Genomic DNA, 15,250 nt, shown 5'->3' on the forward strand with positions numbered 1-15,250 from the left:
GGTATCTTGTCAACATACATCTCAAGAACATTAAGTACGACTAAATATTTTAATTCTTCTGGCGCATTCAAATAATCCCTCAAAGAATAATCATCATTGATATAATGCCTACCATAAAGCACTATACCATGGGAAACTAATTGTGGATATCTGCCTGTTATAGAGATTTTCACACTTATCTGGACTAACCTTCATTTTTTCATATATGTAAGTGACTAGTGATTCATAAGACATTTCAAGTGGATATTTAACATGAACATTTGGTCTTTTATTGTAACGAACTGTACTATTGTCATCAAGGATAATACCATCCCAATGTATTGAAACCTTAACTGGTGGAATATCTTAAGCCATTTTTTGTAGGAAGTTTGATTTTTTTTTTTTTGAATGACTTAAGAGAGGTTTTTTTTGAATGACTTAAGAGACTTAAACTTATGAAATGGATGAGTTTTTACCTCGTCCAACATTCTTCTTAAATAGATTCATATTGACCCCTATTGCGCATTGAAATGTTGCGTAATATGAATTTAATTCAAATAAACAGTCAAAAAATGCAGCATTGTATTGTCAAATCGATCCTTTATGTGTCATAAAAAAAGCTGAAATTGAAATGCATGATGTGTTGTCAAATCATGTTCTATTGCGCATTGAAATGTTGCGTAATATGAATTAAATTCAAATAAACGGTCAAAAAATGCAGCATTGTAGTGTCAAATCGGTCCTTTATGCGTCATAAAAAAGCTGAAATTGGCATGCATGATGTGTTGTCAAATCATGTTCTATTGCGCATTGAAATGTTGTGTAATATGAATTAAATTCAAATAAACAGTCAAAAAATGCAACATTGTATTGTCAAATCGGTCCTTTATGTGTCATAAAAAGGCTGAAATTAGCATGCATGATGTGTTGTCAAATCATATTCTATTGCGCATTGAAATGTTGGGTAATATGAATTAAATTCAAATAAACGGTCAAAAAATGCAGCATTGTATTGTCAAATCGGTCCTTTATGTGTCATAAAAAAGCTGAAATTGGCATGCATGATGTGTTGTCAAATCATATTCTATTGCGCATTGAAATGTTGTGTAATATGAATTAAATTCAAATAAACGGTCAAAAAATGCAGTACTATATATAACATGATTGACAAGCAACTAGTATTCACTTTAAAACGAGTTATCATGACATTCTACACCCAATTTGGTAATCTTGATTCTATTGCATGTTTTACCCCAGCAAACATATTTGAAGCAATGGGTAGGACATGGGAACTAGATGATGATGATTTTCATTACTCAAATAACCCTAATAAAGATTCAGTAGAGAATACAATAAATCAATGAGAGAGGAGTGAAATTGGCTTATTATGGAGGCTGAAGCACTGGAGCAAAAGTTAGTTTCGGTAGGGCTTAAACGCCCAAAATAACGTGTTATGTCAATGCCTCGTGGAACTCCACAAGAGTTTAATTTTGCTCTTAATCGTTTTCGCGAAGAGAACAATCAGATGCAAATACATTACCATAAGGTAGAATATGGTATACATGGTAGCACAAGATTTAGATCCAAGTGGGATTCGGACTATGAAATGTCCGATGAAGATTAATATTTTTCTTATAATAAGATAAGTAGGTAGGGTCATAAAGACCCCCCCCCCCCTCCCCGATGGTACTTGGGGGTTTGCAACTATATAAGTAGACTTTTTTTTGTTATTAGACTACAACGTATTCAATGTCGAGTAGTAGAAACTCAGCTTGGTCTTTACTCCTTCCAAAAGAACCAAATAGCAGTGATGATGAGAGTTCAAATCATAGCAATTTTTCGAGTGTACCAATGATTTCAAACTAGACGAGCTAAATCCCCACCTTCTTATAGAGCGTAATGATGATTTCTGCAGTGTGAAATATTCAGATCTGCGAGAATATTATTGCGGTTTACGCCGAGAATGGTCACATCGGATTGCCGAATCAGAACGTCTTGTTCGTGACTTGGAAAATCTCAATGCTCCAATCCTAACAAGGTACTCAATAATCATACCTCAAGTAGGTCCAGAAACTTTGCCGTACAAAGGATTAGAAAAGAAAACAACAGAATGCTGGCAAGACGTTGCAGATTTTACATGCTAAAGTTGGCCAAAGAACAAGCATCATCAACCGGTAAAGAACTAACATCTCCTGAAAAAAGATGTGTGTTAAGAGACCGCCAATATCGTTCTGAGGACGATATTGAGGACTTCTATTCTAATGACGATTAGGGTCTATTTAGGCTCATTGTCTTAGATTATGGGTCATTTAAGTTTCGGACTAAGGCTGTTAATTTGTATTTTTATTTTATGATGAAATCATCAATTTGAATTAGTTTGGCATATTTTTAATTTTCTTTTATTGTTAAAGTCTATTATTAATTGACAATTTAACAAAGAAACACAAATAAATTAGTACATAAAGGGTGCGGATTACATTATAGGAGAATAGGTACAACTAGTAAAAAACATAATCCATAGAAATATTAAATTTAATAAACAAAATACATATAAATAATGAACAACAACAAGATAGCACAAATAATCTTCCACAATTTAAGTTTTTCTTTCAAAGATATTTTCTCGTGTTGAGCGTCTCTAAGTTTAGCCTTTAGCAAAATTCGTTTTTTTTGGGAACCGGTGAGCAAGACCTCCAAAAGTTCAATTTTTTCTTCAGCTTCCACAAGCTTAAATTGCGAGTCCAACTTAGCGGTATCTCTAGAGATATGTGAAGTCGCGGTATCTCTATCAAAAAGTGAATTTTTAAACTTCGCCGCCACCGTTTTATCCACGTGAATGCTATCTTCCCACCGAAAGTGTTTGCAACCGCCCATATCCTATAAACATTATAAGAAAATCGTTTTTTAAAGTAAAATATGTGGATAACGTGAAAAAAAAAATACTAAAAAATGTAAAAACACTTACTTCAGGCACTTTACAACGCCAAAAACGACGACCCGGATTATCTTGGGTCTTTGATGTTTTTAGTTTACTGTAATAACCGCATTCACAAATATCGGGTTATATAGCAAACTTTGAAGTTTCAAAACTTTGAGACATGTTTTTGGGAGTGCAAAAGTGTGTTGAAAGGGTGAAAATAGAGGAAATGAAAGAGAAGAGTATGCTGGAAATGGGAGGGGTTTTTTTTAGGGGTTTCACGCACAGAATTTGTGCGTGAAAGGACCAAAGTGTAAATGTACACTTTGGCCCTTTCACACAGATTCTGTGCGTGAAGCCTACTTTGTTTTTTTTTTTTTTTAACGAGTTAGTTTGGTTCCATTTTTTTTTTTTTGGGGTTACAAAAGTGCCGGGCTCTAAAAAACATTGTTTACTTTGCATTATATTTTCCACAACGCTAACATATTGTATATGTATATATTATTTCCACATATGTGTCTCACTTTTCCCTTTTAAAATTCGCTTAAAATACCTTTCTAAGAGGGGTAAAATAAAAAAAATAGTCCCAAAGGATCACCAATAACTTTCCATATCATCAAGTAACCTCTATTCCATCTATTTGATCCTTTTTTTAAAGTCAGGTATATCGGAACGTACTGATAAGACTAATTCAGATTCGCATCGCGCAAAGGCGATAAAAAATGAAGCATTTTATACCAGAGGTTTTTCCTTTCTTAAAACTCGAATCCGAAATCTCTACTTAAAGATGGTGGGATCACATCTATCCCACTACACTCCTGGATAGTGATCCTTCCACTTCAAGGATCTTATGTTTGAATTTCCAATACAAATAATATAATATGAATCTTCTAAATTATTGTGGTCATTATCAACTAATAACTCTAGCAAGCCTACGGCGGGACAGGTTTGTGTCCGATGTTTGATTATGAAAAGTATGTTAAATAGTAATTAATTTTGATTATGCCATAGCTTGATTTTAGAGAAATAAGTTATATGCCAAAAAAAAATTGTGAGAGAATGATGATTTTATTAAATGCTCTTGTTAGTAAGGTATGTAATAAAATTATAATGTAGAATAATAAGTTTCTAAACAAAATGGTCTTTTAAGTTGCAGGGTTTGTTTATCTTCATTCTAATGTTTAAAATTTGGAAAAACTACGTGTATATATATATGTTAAGAAAAAATATTTACGAAACGTGACGATAGTTTTCCTTATTTACAAAACATAATAATATTTTACAAAACATGACGGATTTTCATATATTTTTCATTTTTTAATTTTATTTTCATAAAATAATTTTTTTTTTTTTAAAAAATATATTTAAAAAAACAATTTAATCTTTAAAAAATATATATATTTTTTAAAAAATATTTTTTTTGCTCAAAGGCTTAAAAAATTACCTCAATTTTTTGTGTATGAAAACTGTATGAAATATGTATGTGTAAGCGAAAATTTTAATATAGTTTTTCATACACAAAATGTGAATGAAATTCTAAGTCTTGAGCGAGATATACACATTTCATACCATTCTCATATATAAAATTTTGAGTGTAATGTTTAAGCCTTGATCGAGATATACACATTTCATACACAAAATTTGAGCGAATTTTTTAACCCTTGAGCAAGATATACACATTTTATACACAAAAATTTAAGCGATTATTTTAAATCTTGAATATTGTATCAAAGTTGTATACAATGTTGTTGTAGTTGTATTAATTGTAGAGAAATCTAACATGAACTTTATACACGAAAATGTGAGCGAAATTCTAAGCCTTGAGCGAGATACAAATTTCATACCGTTTTCATACATACAATTTTAAGGTGATTTTTTAAGTCTTGAACGAGATATACACGTTTCATACAGTTTTCATACACTAAATTTTGAGCGAACTTTTTAAGCTTTGAGCGAAATATACACATTTCATACATAAAATTTTGAGCAAACAAAAATTTAAAATATTTTTTTAAAATAAAAAATATATATATATATATATATATATTTTTAAAAAGTATGTTTGTTATAGAATTTGTAATGTTATGTTTTGTAAATAGAAAACTATCGTCACGTTTCGTAAATATTTCTTCTTAATATGTATATATACGTAATTCACTCTTAAAATTTAGCATACTAAATTTATAATTTTGGTCCAAGTTTGTGACTGAGACAAACGGAATTTCCCAAACTTAATTACACGTTGCCAACCAAATAGTGTATAAAATATATAAATCAGATTACTTACAAAATAGTTACCGCTAAAATCTGTATGAATATTAGTAGTACTTGACAATAACCTGATAAACTATAACTAACCAGTTGTTGCATAAGTGCTGAACTACACCAATAGTATTTGCTGTGTATATAACTTAAATACTTAAATCCGATGTTGATTATGTATTTATGGGATTTTTTTTTTATTATTAATAATCTGCTGGACACTTCTAATTCCTTCATGGTAGTAAATTTGTCGAACATTGAAATTCCTAATTTAAAGGATACTGATAGTCTAAAAGCGATCTGTTTTTTTATTTTATTTTTTCTTGAGCATCGTTTACTCTTCTTTAAAAGTAGAGTCTCCTATTACTTAGTAGCAGCATATCAAATACATTAAACTTCTAGATGAAAAAGGAATTATACTCCATGAATAACTAGTGCTTCTAAGAAGTCTCTGCTATGTAGTGTAGGACATCACACATAAAATAGATAAGTACTCATTTGCACCCTATTTAAATACCAAGATATTAATTTTAGTATTTAAAAATTAAAGTGAAAATGCGTATTATTTAATCATAATTAAGTAGTAAATATTTATATGAAATACACATATTTTGCATTATTCGCTTGGTATAAATATCGTCCCAAATTAAGTTTTTACTTCATGAATAGATTTGATACTTATCGACATCCAATGTTTACACCAGTTGCATATTTCTGTGGACATAAACTTCTATAATTTAACTATGGCTAATTATTATATATCTTGATCACTTCCTTAAATCATTTAACAGTGCTGAATTAATATGGTTCGATGTAAATATTGGATGAGCAATGTAAGTGTAAGTATTTAAGTATTCATCGAATAAACTAAATGCTCCTAAAATTCATTAAATTGATATATTCTATATCTATATCTATATCTATATATTATTAAAAAGAAGATAGTTTGTCCTAGGATTTTGACAAATGTCTGCGTAGGATCATGACACGTGGTAGTTTTAGTACAACAAATAGTTAATTAGTTAATAATTAGTTATTAGACATTGTTTTTGAATTTAAAAGTAATTAAGACAATGTTAAAATAATTTTAAAAAGGAAAACAGTTATTGAATATTTAGGTAACAATAAAATTTGATTAATAAAATCAGTTGTTTTGTTGTTAAGAGTTCCGTAAAATTTGCACCATTTTGTCCCCTATTCGTAGAGTTGTCCGATCTTTAAGCAGAGGCGGATCCAGGATTTGAAGTTTCCGGGTGCCATGCGTCATTCAATCAATTTGAGCTTCGGGTCGGATTATTCGTCTTTTCGAACTTTGATTCGGGTTATTCGTCTTTTCCGATGAAACATTTATTTATAGCAATATACAAGAAAAATTACAACTTTTATACATAAATGTACAAAACCCACAATCAAGATTACAACTTTTATACGTAAATGTACAAAACCCACAAGCAAAATGACAACTTTTATACATAAATGTACAAAATTCACAAGCAAGATTACAATTTTAACACAAAAAAGCATTTTTGTAAGAAAAAAAAAACTCAAAAGAAATCAAGAAAGAAAGACGAAAAGATCCTTACAATGGGTCAATGGAGGAAGCAGCCGAATGGGATTTTGGCTTTGGAGCAATGAAGAGGGTTTGTTTAGTTGATGAGAATTGAGAAGAGAGGGTTTGTTTCTTTGATGAGAATTGAGAAGAGAGAGGGTTGTGTCTTTTTTTAAATAAGAAGGAAGAGAGGGAAAGTTCTATTCTTAACTTTAAGAAATAAAAAAGTCAAAGATTAATAAATTAAATTAAGTCAACAAAGATTGCTACTGCTCATTGTTGTATGTTGAGCAGCAAGGGTTAAAAAAAAAGAATTTTGTGCAGCCGCTGGGGCTTGATCCCGCGATCAGAGAGCAGGAATCAAAGCCTCTGTCCACTGGCACCAGCAGGTTACTTTGTAGTGAGGGTGCCACTTTAAATATTTGTACATAGCTTCTGTATATATACATATATATACACAGGGTTTCGGGTGAGGCTTGCGGGTGGCGTGGCACCCCCCGACCCTTAATAGATCCGCCCCTGTCTTTAAGGTTTTAAATTTTTAAAAATTCTATAAAACATGCTTTTTTGGCTCCTTCTTTTTAGCAAAGGTATTTCCAGAAAAATATAGACAACAGATAACACGTTATGTGGCTCCTTCTTTGTAGCAACTAAAACCCAAGTTTTTGTTTTTTCTTTTCTTTTTACTTTATCTTTTAAATAATATGTACTAATCCAAATCAACTCAAAGCAGTTTAGTTTTTTGAATTTGAATTAATTACACCTGTTCTGAAAATTTATAATTATAAAGATATGACCTCAAATTTAGGGACGGGGTCTTCCTCCCATTTTTAACAATATAAAGAGTTTTGTAGTACTTAGTTATATTGTAACTATTTGGTTGGCTTGCCAACTAAAATTACTTGATCTTCCAAATATATGCCCTTGTATTTGTTATTTATGACTTCAATATCAAAGTATGTCTCCAATAACTCAATATATTTTAAACCCTTTTTGGTAATTCATGACCTCTTAACCAACTTTTTGGATATGAAGTGTGTACCATGACTATTTCTATGTCTTATTTTGCCCCTACTTTATTTCTTTTTTACGTAGGTTGACACATCCAACTTAGTAAATATAATAAACTTGGAGTCCTTTGAAAATGTTTGAAAAGTTGTTGATGGGGTTGATATCATCTAATAGAAATAGTTATGCACAAAGATAATTTAAAATGGTGATTTTGGAGAACTCATTTGGTACTGGCAGAGTACTCCGTTGAGCATATTTTCTTAGTAATTCTAAAATTACAATTAAATTCTCCTGATCTAATTTTTAATAAAAAATTTATTTTGAATATATTAATAGGTTTAATGATCTAACATAATTATACAGTAGAAAATAGATTTTAAAATGGATCCTTCGAATAAATATTAGTAAGAAGGACCAAAATTATTAGATACATCGTTGCACTGAGATATAATTTAATTATTTAAATTTAGCTAATTCTAATTTGCTTAGGCTGTAGCATAGTTATTATACCATAAATTTAAAAAATATTCCACTTGGATTAAGAAAAATGAAAGAAAATATCATTTCACATTTTTTGAAAGGAGAAAAAAATAATTAATTTTTCATATATCTTTTAAGTATTTTGAATTGTCAAGTATTGAGATTTATAGTACTTTTTATATAGTTTTTAAATATGTAAATTTTATTCCCAAAAAACTTATTAAAAATCTATGCCTAAGTTCACGATCAAAATTAAACTGTTTGACTTTGGAAATTCAAATCTTGTTACATAAATTGGTACTAAGAGAGTACTTTGTTACCTAGATCTTGAGCCCGGGCTCAGCACGGACTTCTTGAGACTAGTATATATATATATATATATATATATATATATTAAACCTATTTTATTTTTATTTTTATTTTAACTTCTTAATGGAAAAAAATAATGGGACAGTTTTAAAATCAGCAAATTGAAAGATAAATGCAGAGAAACCTACTGATAATGGGTCATGCTCGTTCTATTTGATAGAGTAGTTACAGTTTGAGTTTATCCCTTTTTTAATCTATTTAAATTTGAAAGGAGATATAAAAAAAAATTAAACAAAGAAAACTTAGAAACCATTTTCAATAACCTACACGTCTGGAGCAACAGTGGTGGTTGCATTATTGTTGCACCACGTCCCCATTTCCCTTTGCACGATCACACACACATCATTCTCTACACAAACACACACACATATGAGCAACACGCATGCACAACACACAAATGCAATTTTTTTTTTCTTTTTCATTTGTTGCCTTTTTTCCTTCCGATCTTTTTACTTAACCTATGTTTAAAAGCCAAGCTTTTATAGAGTTGTTTACTATTCAAAAATCTCCAATTTATTGTTGATTTATGTTGTAGAAATTGAAGAAGACTTCTTCAAAAGGCCGGTTTGTCAACGTAGCTATAGAAATGGAGAAATAAGATCATGATGGAAGAAGGAGATGTGCAAGATTAGAGCAGAAAATTGATCGAACGGGGTAAGCCAACAACACCTACACATGAAAGCAACAAGTTTTTAAATCATTTACTCTAATTTCTACTATCAAAATTGACCTTTTCTTTCTTTTTTACTGGAAAGTTTATAGATTTCTTGCCACCTTTGAAGGTGCTTTTGGTTTTGGAGGAACAATGAAACATGCAAGCCTGATCAGTGCGTGAGTGAGTTTTTTATTTCTCTATGTGAAGAAGCCAAATATAACTGCTTAACTTCTAACTTTTTGTACATACGGTATTTTTGCAATATTATTAATTTTTCAAAGTCTTTGGATATATGAAATATTTGCAACATCAAAATTTCCCGTCTTAGATCATGACATTTTTTCCATTGCAATGAGTTCTTACGCATTACTTCAAGTCTTTAATCCAATATCTTGATACGAGATTTACATGACAAGTTGGATTACCTATATCTTAACCTATTAAATTGACAATCATAAGGCTAAGATTGTTTTTAAAAATTAATGAAATCTTACAAGATAAGAGTATATTTTGTAAATACTAAAGAATTACACGCAGGGGCGGAGCCAAGTGTAACCGAGGGGGTTCCGAACCCCCTCGGCAGAAAATTACAGTGTATATTGAAGGTTAAAATTATTTTTGTATGTATATATGGTAGGTGTTGAACCCCCTTGGCTTCTTCGTATGTTTACCTCTTCATATTTTTGAACCCCTTACTGAAAATCCTGGTTCCGCCACTGATTACACGATATGATATTTAAAAATAAATAACTCAAAATAACTTAAGATGTGTGTTAATATATGGTTTAAAAACATAGCTATAAAAATGGAGAAATAAGATTTATTATGGAAGAATGAAATGTGAAAGATTAGAGCAAGAACTTGAACAGGGTAAGCCTACAACACCTACACATGAAAGCAACAAGTTTTTAAATTATTTACTCTGATTTTTACTATTACAACTGACTTAGGTGCTTTACGTTTTAGAGCAAGAATGAAATATGCAAGCCTGATCAGTGCGTGAATGATTTTTTTTATCTCTCTATGTGAAGAAGCCAAGTAAATCAGGTTAACTTCTAACTTTTAGTACATACGGTCTTTTTGCAATATTATTGGTTTTCCGAAGTCTTTGAATATATGAAATATTTGCGACATCAAAATTTCCCATCTTAGATCATGACGTTTTTTTCATTGCAATGAGTTTTTACGCATTACTTCAAGTCTTTCATTCAATATCTTGATACGATATTAACATGAGAAGTTGGATTACCTATATCTTAGCCTATTAAATTGATTATCATAAGGCTAAGAATTTTTTTGTAAAAATAAATGAAATCTTACAAGATAAGAGTATATTTTTTAAATACTAAAGAATTACACGATATGATATTTAAAAATAAATAACTTAAGATGTGTGTTAATATATGGTTTAAAAACAAATAAAATCAATTATGATGTGTACAAAAAGAACTTAAAGGTAGGTCTGTGTTACATACTTAATACTTTAAAACATAAATAATTTTAAGCATAGAACAGATTTCTCAAAAAAGCAAGTAAACTATATATGTGGTTACACTTAAAAAGTTGTTAACCATTGTAGATTAAATAAATGGGATTTAAATGTTGATTTTTGTTGTTCACTTTGTCAAATGCAGGATGAATACATGAAACAATTATTTGTTCAATGTGAATTTACAAAGAGGGTATGGCTAAACTGGTGGTATTGCTTCACAAACAAAATGTATGAGCTGCAAATTGGGAGCAGTATTTGCAATGTTCCATCAGTTGTGTTTGGATTGAGAAAAACTTTAGAATTTTGAAAAAAAAAAAGAGTAGACATTGGGAATGTATAGCAAAAGAGATAGTTTATGTTTGAGCCTCACCAAGTATAAGAACCCAAATGCAAAGACTTAGGTTCTAGGTGAGAAGTTACGATATGAGGTTTTCTAATCTTTCGTTGGTGCTCTATTTTAGATAGTTGGCTTTGATGGCCTTGCTATGGATTTGTAACTAATCCAATGGTGATTATACAACATGTTATATATATATATTATTAAAAGGGGAATAATACGCAAGAATGTTAAGTTCCATGATAAGCTAACAATAATCTGTCCATATTTATGTTATCTATATAAAGTTAGCTATAGTTAAAATGCACTTTCAAAAATCAAATTACTTATTTCTTTTTTTCATTTTTTGCTTTTTTCAGACCAAAAAATGTGATAAGCTAATAAAAACTCACACGTTAATGTAACAAAACTACATAATGAATAATGCAATAACCATGAATTTTGAACAAAATGATGAAACAATAAAAAAAAAAAATCAGGGTAATAATATAAAAAGATAAAGAAATTTGAATTTGAGATAAAAGAGAAAGAAAAATAAATACTAATTATACGGAATACTAATAATAATAATTATTAAATCAAAATAACGGTACATTTTATAACAATCACTTCACCAATTATTATTAGTATAATTGAACACCAAAAACTTATTAAGTTTACACAACTAAAAAGATAAATATAAATGTTTTTCATAATTTAATTTGAGTGATTATTAAACATATATTCTCTTAATTATAATGTATTTTTATTTGTTTTGAATCATGTTCTATATATGTTCGAGTTATTTGTATGAAAAAATATATATGCTCAGATTTACATGTGAACAGAATTAGAAAGAACTTGGACAATATATTTTTGGGATTTCTATTATCACTCTCCACTCTTTTTTTTTTTTTAAAACATCCGCGCAATGCGCGGGTACGTATACTAATTTGGTAAAATGTAGATAATTAGCATTCATGCCTATCATTAATTACGATATTTTATCCAAATTAAATATCTTTTTCCAAGACTCCTTAAACTCAAAAACTACTTCAACTTTATCCTTTATCCAATAACCGAATCATAACGCTTATAAGTATTTTATTCTTAGTAGAACTACATCCTATACAAAATCCCCATAAATAAATCCTCGATATCACTCAGATCACCATACTTTTAACACTTGATCAAATTTTTTTCTCCTAGCAAATATGGCTGATTTTGAACCATGCAATTTCATTTTGCAATTCCTTCGTGGACGTTGGTTCATGATGTTTGCTTCATTCTTGATCATGGCTGGTGCAGGTGCAACATATTTATTTGGTGTATATTCCAAAACTATAAAATCAACCCTTGGATATGACCAATCTACCCTCAATCTTCTTGGTACTTGCAAAGATTTGGGTGCTAATGTTGGTGTCCTTTCTGGTCTTTTAGCCGAGGTAACGCCAACTTGGTTCGTCCTTTTAGTTGGGTCAGTGATGAATTTTGCTGGGTATTTTCTTATTTGGCTAGCCGTGACAAAAAAAATTGCAACACCTAAAGTATGGCAAATGTGCATTTACATATGTATTGGTGCCAATTCACAGAATTTTGCTAATACTGGTTCACTTGTTACATGTGTTAAAAATTTCCCAGAAAGTAGAGGGATGATGTTGGGGTTGATGAAGGGTTTTGTAGGGTTAAGTGGTGCAATTTTCACACAACTTTATTTGGCTATTTATGGCAATGATTCTAAGTCTTTAATTCTTCTTATTGCTTGGCTCCCTGCATTGCTATCAATTCTTTTCATCTTTAACATTAGGGAGATGAAATGTTCTAGGCATCCTAATGAGATTAAAGTCTTTTATGAGAATCTTGTTATATCAATTACATTGGCTTTGTTGTTGATGGGGATAACAATTGCACAAAAGTACCTTCACTTCTCACACAATGCTTATGTTGCATGTGCCACTATAGTTTGTGTGGTGTTATTTTTGCCATGCTTAGTTGCAATAAGGGAGGAGTATTCATGTTATAAGTTGAAACAGAGAGAATTTTTGAAAAGCCCTTCTAAGGTTATTGTTGAAGAACCCCCTTTTCCGGAATCAAAGCCATCGGCCGGTCAACCGGTGTCGGAAATCGTGGAGTTGCCGGAATATTCTTCCATGGCAAAAACACAAGAAAAGAAGGAAGTTGGATGCTTTAGCGATATATTCAAGAAGCCAAAAAGGGGTGAGGATTATACCATACTACAAGCCCTATTGAGTATAGACATGTTGATTCTTTTTGTGGCAACTTTTTGTGGGCTAGGGTGCAGCTTAACAGCAATAGACAATTTGGGACAAATTGGTGAGTCCTTAGGGTATCCAGAACACACCATTAGCACGTTTGTGTCACTAGTGAGCATATGGAACTATTTCGGTAGAGTTTTCTCAGGGTTCGTCTCTGAAAAACTTCTCTTGAAGTGGAAAGTCCCTCGCACACTGATGATGACCTTTGCTCTCATCTTGCCAGCCATTGGCGATCTCCTCATTGCATTCCCATTCCCCTATTCAGTTTATGTGGCATCGTTGCTAATAGGCTTCTCGTTTGGCATTCAATTGACGCTTCTTTTCATCATAATATCAGAGCTCTTTGGACTGAAGTATTACTCAACATTATTCAATTGTGGACAGTTGGCTAGTCCTATTGGATCATACATTTTGAACGTGAAAATTGTGGGAAAACTTTATGATAATGAGGCATTGAAGCAACTAGCAAGCAAAGGGTTGACAAGATCAATGGTGAAAGAATTGATTTGCATTGGGAAGCAATGTTATAGGAGTTCTTTTATCATACTTGCTTGTGTGAATGCATTTGGAGCTCTTGTTTCTTTGATTTTGGTAATGAGGACTAAGGATTACTACAAGTGTGACATTTATAAAAGGTTTAGGGATGATATGGAAGCAAACGAGAAGGAGATGAAGATGGTTGCTGAAAGATGAGTAGGGGTTGTCTTGTGAAATTCAAGAATGATTTATAGCTTGGAAATTTCTCAAAAATTAGTTTTTTCTTTGTTCTTGTCAAATTAATTTTTAATTTGCTTTTGTTTGATTTCTAATGGTAGAATTATATATATATATATATGCTACAGTATCAAAGTTCTTGAATCCCACTGCATCCTCTAAATTTGTTTCTCTAACGTTTCTTCTTTGCAATTTTATTTAGGAGTATATAAAGAAAAAGTTACAATATTTGTAAATAATGTTTTTTTTAAGAAAAACACGAGAATGCAACAATATTTGATAACTGATGTACCATATCGGGCATTCACTGCCAGTCACTCCTAAATCTATTTGGTATGGACTGCTAAATCGATTCCTCTTGGCTTGAAACAAAAATCCTCTCAGAAGCCCGTGTATATTAGTCAAAGATGTGACTTTCACAGGGCCGATTTTTCGAGTTTTACGAGTTCTGATTTTATAAATTCTTATTATATAGTTATCTACTTTAATTTATATTGAGAGTCATCAGTACAATTGGCAAAACGAGGAGGATCAAGTTCAAGTTATTAATTAACACAAATTATTAAGTTTGCAGTACTTCATATATATGTAAACATGTCGGAAAAATTCAAGAGTTTAAGTTATATACACTAATTAATTTATGATTTTTTTTATACCGTTAGGTTATTTTTCACATATTTTAAGAAAATTTACGTGTAGATATCCTTTGGGTGATTGATAGTGTAAAAATTCTTACACAATGTGCATATAACTTAAACTCTTGAGAGAATTGATATTTCAATTTATAAAAATCTAAAATTGTGTTAATTTGTACTGAATAAACTGTTGTTTGGTGGTTTCCTTTTTCTGGAAATAATAACCAAGATAGCTGCTGCCTCGGTGTCTCTATCACAACATGAATTGTCAATGCATTACTTAATAGTTCAATATTGTTGGACTAGTACAAAGACGCAGCAATTTACCAATGAAACTATGAAATTACTCTATTTGGATTCTCCTCAGATGTATACATTTTTTACCTTTGAAGTATCGCTATCAATGTTTTCAACCTGGTTTCAGTAATTTGTGAAGTTTTTATCAATTATTCCATTAATGGACAGTTGAAATTCGACATGGTGTCAAATAATATATGATAAAAAATTATCCGCACTTAGCTTGGTGTTTACCTCAAATTAATGAATGTGTTTGTTTTGCATACATACTCATCACTTATTCATTTAAAATGTTAAA

At 30.7% G+C, this 15,250-nt stretch overlaps 1 protein-coding gene and 1 long non-coding RNA gene across 2 annotated transcripts; both read left to right on the forward strand.

Annotated features, from left to right (window-relative positions):
* Positions 1-8,875: 8,875 nt before the first annotated feature.
* LOC132616140 (uncharacterized) lies at positions 8,876-11,225 on the forward strand. Its single transcript, XR_009573023.1, has 3 exons — positions 8,876-9,221; positions 9,323-9,398; positions 10,857-11,225. It is a non-coding gene; the product is annotated as an uncharacterized LOC132616140 (long non-coding RNA).
* Positions 11,226-12,236: 1,011 nt separating this feature from the next.
* LOC132615576 (protein NUCLEAR FUSION DEFECTIVE 4-like) lies at positions 12,237-14,062 on the forward strand. Its single transcript, XM_060330187.1, has one exon. The coding sequence runs from the start codon at positions 12,245-12,247 to the stop codon at positions 13,997-13,999; it is 1,755 nt and encodes a 584-aa protein (XP_060186170.1). The 5' UTR covers positions 12,237-12,244; the 3' UTR covers positions 14,000-14,062.
* The last annotated feature ends 1,188 nt before the right edge of the window (positions 14,063-15,250 follow it).

Source organism: Lycium barbarum, chromosome 10, assembly GCF_019175385.1.
Source record: "Lycium barbarum isolate Lr01 chromosome 10, ASM1917538v2, whole genome shotgun sequence".
Classification (NCBI taxonomy): domain Eukaryota; kingdom Viridiplantae; phylum Streptophyta; class Magnoliopsida; order Solanales; family Solanaceae; genus Lycium; species Lycium barbarum.